This window comes from Podarcis liolepis, assembly GCF_965112155.1.
Source record: "Podarcis liolepis genome assembly, chromosome: 6".
NCBI lineage: Eukaryota > Metazoa > Chordata > Lepidosauria > Squamata > Lacertidae > Podarcis > Podarcis liolepis.
Genome location: NC_139559.1, coordinates 72,687,421 through 72,694,871, shown reverse-complemented (window position 1 = coordinate 72,694,871; position 7,451 = coordinate 72,687,421). Strand labels below are relative to the sequence as shown.

At 37.7% G+C, this 7,451-nt stretch overlaps 1 protein-coding gene across 2 annotated transcripts in view; it reads left to right on the top strand.

Moving 5' to 3' along the window:
* The first annotated feature begins 590 nt into the window (after positions 1-590).
* HFM1 (helicase for meiosis 1) overlaps positions 591-7,451 on the top strand; it is a 53,323-nt gene continuing 46,462 nt past the window's right edge. For both annotated transcript variants that reach the window (XM_083510913.1, XM_083510912.1), the window contains exons 1-4: positions 591-688; positions 2,118-2,230; positions 3,842-3,884; positions 6,024-6,283. In XM_083510913.1, the coding sequence (XP_083367039.1) occupies positions 627-688; positions 2,118-2,230; positions 3,842-3,884; positions 6,024-6,283 (478 nt within the window). In that variant the 5' untranslated portion in view covers positions 591-626. The remainder of the gene's footprint in view (positions 689-2,117; positions 2,231-3,841; positions 3,885-6,023; positions 6,284-7,451) is intronic.

The window sequence follows — 7,451 nt, the reverse complement described above, 5'->3', positions numbered from 1 at the left end:
AGGACAAACATTGTCTTCTTCGGCCAAGGAAAGGGCTGTTTTGCCAAGCAATATATATATATATATATATGTGTGTGTGTGTGTGTGTGTTTGTGTGTGTGCGTGTACAAACATACATATTATATGTGTGTGCATGTACAAACATACATATTATGTGTGTGTGTGTGTGTGTGTACAAACATACATATTACATGTATGTGTGTGTAATGTATGTATGTGTATATACATATATACATACATATATGTGTGTGTGTGTGTGTATACACACACACACACCTGTGCAAAGGTGTCTACCTAGTCAGTTGGCAAAATATATGGAATTTCAAAATGGCTGCCTGCCACTCTGTTCTGATTTTGCTCTGAGGTGAAAAAATGACACGGGGGATCTTTGAATTTAAGGCTTCCTCGGGTGGGAGTTCTAAAGAATATAATATAATAATAAAAAATACAATGTTTTAAAAATAATAATATCCTTATCTGGTTGAAAAAGCTGGGGTATACTTACCTGGCAGGGGAGACACCTTGATCATGAAAAAGCTGGTATTCCTTTGTCAGTATATTGAAATACTTATAGTTGTCATTGTCTTTTGCAGCTTTTCTGAGAATTCACCTCTCATCTTAATACAATGACAGACCCTGCCTTTTCTTTGGATAATTTGTTTTTTGAAGGACCAGGTACAAAGCAAAAGTAAGTTTGTTGCAGCTGTCTCCCATAAGTTGTCCCTGTGATTTGCCAGTGGTAGAAGTCGAGGGAATGTTTTGTGGCTCTAATATGTTTTTTGTAATATGAGATAAAGGTTTTGTGTTTCTTAAATAATAATATTTTTTTAATTTTCAAATATTTACCCAATATTTGCCATTATTATTATTATTATTATTATTATTATTATTATTATTATTATTATTATTACTACTACTACTCATATGCCACCCTATACCCAGAGGTCTTAGGGCGGTTCACAGAACAAAATCAAAATATAAAACTACAAAATATATAATCAAAATAAAAACTACCCCGCCAAAAAAACACCACATTTAAAAATTATACAAATTCCAATTAATATAAAAATAATTCCAGTTATTTCCAAATTTATAAATTTGATCAAAGTGGTTTCCTACACTCCTTGATTTTTGTCCAGTTCTTATATTGCTGCAGTTCATATTTTTTCTATTAACTGGTTTCTCTTCAGAATGTATCAATCTTTCGCCTTTACTAAAGGTTTTTATTTTCAACAAACTATAATAAATAAGCTTATCCTTTCCTAATTCTCTCAGTCCTCTATATTTCAAAGAATAACAAAACAAAACAAATGCAAGATAATTAAATAAATTCTTATTGTTAAATTTTCAAGGGGCTACCTATCTCTATTTTCCAAAGAATATACGTAGTGGCAGGTAGGCCCCTAGAATATTTACAATAACAATTTATTTAATTATCTTGCATTTGTTTTGTTTTGTTTGTTATGTTTTTTCCCAAAAGCGTTTCTGTAGCAAATGATTATGATAACGTAAGTTAGTTGTGCAAGATAACATAGCAGCAGGACATCTCAGCTTATTAGGAGCCCTAGGGTGATATCAGATGTTTTCCCTTTGCTGACTGAAGGCATCCAGGAGCAAAATAGGGGAAAGGGGTGCAGCTTTGCTTATTTCTTCTGTTCCCTACAACCCCACCCAAATCGGCTCTAGCCTCCAGAGCTAGGTTGCCATATTTCAAAAAGTAAAAAGCAGGACACCCCAAAATTCCCACCGGATGTCAATTCTGCCTTTGAAACGGCAGCCCTATCCAGAGCAGATTTTGGGGTTCAGTGGGGAACGAGAATCTAAAAATAATTGTCTCTCTCTCCCCCTGTTTTACTGACTTCTGTCGGAGGAGAGGAAACATTGGCTATCTGCTTTGGTTGTGTCCCAAAGCATAGCAAATTCTCATTAAACTGAGGTGGGTTAACAGAAGTCTTACATTTAAAATATAACACGTTCCTCCCCCCCCCCCCAAGTGTAATGTTAAAAGGGATAATTTAGAAGTGACACAGCAGTCAATATGTTCTCCTGCAGTTTGTCATTAATTTGGTTGGAAACACTTAATGTTTTTTCGCTTCATGTTAATATGTTGGAAACAGATATCTAGAAAATGAAGAGCCAACAGACTGGTATCTTACACCTGTTCCGTCTGCGTTTGAAATTCCACCTACTCATCAGCTACAAATGGAACTGGGAGGGAATAGCCAAAAAGGTAGAATGTTTTGTGATTAGTTTTAATAAGAGGAAGTATGGAATTTTAAAACTGCCTTATTTTTCCGTGTATAAGACACCCCCATGTATCAGACGACCTCTATTTTTTTGAACCCAAAATCAATATTTTAAAATAGTTAGGGTTGCCAAAATTAGGATGCCATATTTCAAGAGCCAGAGCCTGGACCTCTGTGCATTCAGCATTCGTTTATAAGATCACCCCCAATTTTTGACCTTTTTTAAAAAGCAAAAAACCATTGTCTTATACACAGAAAAATACGGTAATATTAAATTACTCACTTTAATGGGGTGGCAACGCCTACTTTTACTGAAGTATGTTGAATCATGGGCGAAGTAGACTATATGTGAAAATGCATGACTGTATTTCACACGTTTTTTATTTAAAAAAAATAACAGCCACAGTGCTGGGTGCGTCATAATGGCTTACCAACCCCAAGTTGCTATTCAACATAGGATGAAAATACCTCCCTCTCAGGTTGCTATTTACTCCAGGAAGGAAGCTATCCAAAATGTTATCTCCAGAACACTGAAGTACTATGGGGTTGCTTTTGGTTAGGCGCAGCAATGGAGGGTTAAAAAGAAGAAGAAAATAAATTAAAATTTCATTTAAGTATTCTTTTTTTAAATCTGTTTTTCTCCTACAACAAAAAAGTTCAGAGCTCTTTGCAACCCTACAAGCAGTATTGTAGGCAATAGGTCCATGGCTTATTGGAGAAAACAAGGCTTACCACAGAGCGCTTAGGTCAACGTGAAGGTGCCATTTTTAAAACAATATAGAAGCAAGAATGCATTTCGCTCAGTCACCTCTTAAATTACTTTAAGGTAAGGAGCAGATAGCCTCCACCCAAAGGGATTATGGATTAAAGTGAATCACTTTTACTTCCCCTCACAAAAATCTCCTGGACATATTTGGATGCAATTTGGCAAGTTTAATCCACTTTGAAGGGAATTCTGTATCTCTACATGCCATGCACTTTGGTCAAAAGGAGGAAAAGCTTCTCCATTATAGTGAATGAGGGAACACAATTCAATTTTATACAGAGTAGCTCTGGAGCTGATGACAGAGTGAAACAGGGAGAAAACACAGGGTGACTCTGGAACAGATCAGAATTTTTTATTTTAAAAACCACCAATATAAGTATAGGCCAAATCTCCGGCCCTGTGCATAACCATAATAAATGAGGGATTTTAAGGATTGTCAAGCTGAGAAAGCACAAGAAAACTTTGAGAATAATGACATGAAATTTATTTTCTTTTATGCATGTTTTGTTGAATCAACTTCTTGGTAGCCATCGTATTCTACATTTCTTTTCCTTTTGCAAGTAGCTTGCACAGAGCAAATGACTTGCCCTCTTTTAAGAGCATTACTAAGGGATAAAATCCTAAATAGTCTACATGATTACTTTGCTATGAATTCTAACAGGCAAAGCCTATAGGAGTTCAGTTAGTGGAGGCAGGCAAGTTGTTTTCAGGCCAATAGTCTGGAATTGGTCCCATTGTTCCCCTATGACCTTGAGTAATATGAAAACAGAGCTTGTTAACTGTCTTGTAGAAAACCTTTAAAAAAATAAACTATTAATTAATTTTCCAGAAGAAGATTGTGATGAAAGTGCCTGCTCAACATTCAGGAAAAGGTAGGCTTTTTAAAGCCAATTATAATAATTCATCAAATATCAGAACCATATTATTTTAGATACATTTGTCAAAGACTCAGTTTTTGATCTTTGAAATGAAAGTGCTTAATAGGGCTCCAGGCAATTGTGTTAATATTCTTTTGAATGTGAGAAAACTGGGATAGTTCCTTTCGGCAGTGTTTTAATACAGTAATTAGATTTGCTCTAGGCACAACCCTTTTTTACAAGGATTTAAACACAGGATTTAGTTTATTACTTTAGTTAAGAGGCAGCTGATGTACTACCAAACACACTCTTAAAATTCCATACAAAGACATGGTCCTTGGCAGCTCACAGATATACTAGTTTATTTTTATACTTTAAGCTGTCACAGGGCATGCATGTAATCCAACTCCTTTAAGAATCAATCACAAGATAATCATTACTTTAATAGGAGTGGACTTCACTCTTTGCCAGTTTGTTGCAGCAGACTAGAACTGTACTTTTCAGAAATGCGTCCTGAAAGTTCAGTTAACTCTAAGATATTTTGAGTCTACTTGAAAGCTATCTAGGTGACAATGAATGCTGATTCTCAGCCCATTTCAGATATGTTGCTCCTCTTTTTGGATGTGTAGAATCCAGTGGGTTTTCTTTAATTAATGACTATTACCACAAATATTGAAAGTGAGAACTAACAAGCAATGAACTACAAGTAAGCAGCTCTTTGAAAGAGAAAGATTGTTGCACCCTGGCTACTTTTCCATTCTTCTTGAATTATTCCTGTCCAGATGTTTATTTTTATATTTATTTATACATACAACTAAAATGCCGCTTAACGTAAAACAACTCTATGCAGTTTGCAAGAAGAAGTAAAGTCATAAAATCACAGCAAAAATCTAAGAGATACATCAGAGGAGCTTTTTTTTAGCCTGAGGGATGCTTTCCTTTCTAGGCAATCTTCTAAGGGCCACATGCCAGCGGTGGGTGTGGCCAGAGGCAAAGGTAGGCAGAGGTACAAATGCACATCTGACTTTTGTGCAGTTGGCTAGTATCTGCACACACTCGCATGCTTCTCTTGACCCTCCATCCAGATGAGCAAGAGCATCATCAGAGCTCAAGTACACATTCCAGCAAGGCAAAGACACAGGGTTCAGAATAGGGCCATGGATGGATGGTACCTGGGGATAGTTGTGAAGGCTGAAGGTCTTTGTCACCTGGGCCTGGTGTTCCCTATTTCTCAGATACATAGTAAAATGCTAAATCACAATACCGATCAGCACAATCTGGAAAAAAAATGTTTTCAACAACCAGAGAAAGCCTGAATAAATAAATGGGTTTTAAAAACATACCACATTTGATGCTTCCTGAATGGGGACTGGGTTCCAGAAGGATGGTGCCACTGTGGGCAAGGCCTGTTTCCATGATGTCATGGTCATCTGGGGCCTCATCAAGTGAACATATGGGTCGTCTAGGTCAGTATGAGTGAAGGTGCTTTGCTAGGTATCCTGGCATACTGTATCCCACTCACAGTATACTCTGTGACATACATTGAAATATGCAGGCAAAGCCACTGCATGTTCTTGGCGTCAAATGTAAGTGGTTTTGATGTTATGCTCAAGCAGGAAAAACAGATGCACAACATTTTCAGAGCAACGTATAAAATGGAAAGACACATATCATTCCTGTACGGCTGATACATCTCACTGTGGCAGAGATGCAAAATGTCCCACTTTGGATGTTGTGTTAGAAGTGTAAAGTCCAAAGCCACTGCAAGTCTTTCCTCTTTCAATGTCATTGTTTCTTTTACCTGTACTCAGCTATTTCACTTCCAAATCAACAGTGAATTTATCTTGGAGATCTTGGTCCATGCCTCACAGCTTGATAGGCACTAAAGGAAACATGGCCCGCCAGCCCTGTATAATGACCAGCCCAAGGCTGAATTAACCCCTTGTTTCGGTTGCCTGCCAGAGACTGCAAGAATGGGTGTGGGGAAGCTTGGTGCGTCAAAAATTGTGCAAGCCTGTTTCAAGTAACAAATAACAGGTTTGGTTTTCTGCAGGTATTGGAAACAAAGCAATGTAAGCTGTAGTATGTAACTGCTATGTAAGTAGGTTGTAAATGTGTATATTATATGAAAATATTCCTTTGAATTTATTACAGCTTATTTAAACCAACCAATTATACATATGTAAATCCAGGCAACACTGAGAGTACCAATGCCAAGGGAGAAATGGACACGTATTGTAATATTACCAACAACAAAGAAATGAGGAAAGGAGACCTATGGAAAAATAATACGCAGTTAACTCAAGATTCAGATTTTAATCTGCTTAGTGTAAATGATATTTTTTCTGCTTATGGAAATGGAATTGAAAAAGCACAGTCATTTCCTTCTGTTTCAAAGACTTTTAGGATGGAAGGTAAATTACACATTTTCTCTGTAATTTTTCGCTACAAAGGTATTTACAGCACTGGCTTCATGAATATACATTATTCATAGTTATTGCATGAACAAAACTGTAGATGGAGTCAAGAAATACACAACAATCTGCTTGAGTAATATAAAGTAAGGAACATAGTCATATTCATATAGAAGGTCAGAAGCAAATTAGAAAAAAAAGATGTGAATCACAGAAAGGAACACCTAAGCCAGATAAGACAGAAGTAATTATAATGTGGTGGATTAAATGCATGTCTCAAAGAGCTTAGTGCTTAGGTTAGCCATGGGAACTGATGAAAAGAAAGCTATGCATTGTTCTTTCACATCTTCCTCTTCTGCTCCTCCACATCAAATTTCATCTGCATATACTACAGTGAAAAATTTCTTCAACATGTCACAAGCAATCCTTCTTCTTTCTTCCCACATTGGAAAGAAGGGCCTATAGGTAATTTGAAGGTAAATGAGGGCAAGATATAAGTCTGCACTTCCAAAGAGCAGTGGTAGTCAACATGGTGTCCTCCAGATGAAGTTGGACTACAGTTCCCATCATCTCTGATCATTGACCATGGCCATCTGTGATGGATACTTTAGCTGAAATTCCTGCATTGCAGGGGGTTGGACTAGATGAATCTTGGGGTTCCTTCCAACGGTAAGATCTATGATTCCATGACTGACCATGTTGGCTAGGGCTGATGGGATCTGGAATCCAAACATGTCTAGAGGGCCATAGATTCCCCATCTCTGATGTACCAAACCTTATTGCCCCGGCCCTCATTGCTAGACAAGGGACTTGAACTCTCAGTGCAGTTTGTGCCAAAGTCTTTAAAGACAAGGCACAGGTTACAAGATTTAGCAGATGTAAAGGAGGTACACATACATGGCTCTTGCAAGCTAGGACATGGGTCCAGCAAGCAACATGCCCCTGCACCTTCCTTTTGAAGAGACAGATGGGCACAGAACTTAGCATGGCAAGTGATCAGAGTCCCAGGACTAGGCACACAAATGGGCACTCCCCATGTGTTTCTGGGCACCGCAACATGTGTTTTTGAGCACTGCAATCTCTCACAAGACAATGTCCAGCTGTGATCTCATGCATTTTTGGGTACCATGCTCTTGCATGAGAGCATATCCCTCCCCCAAATGGGAAG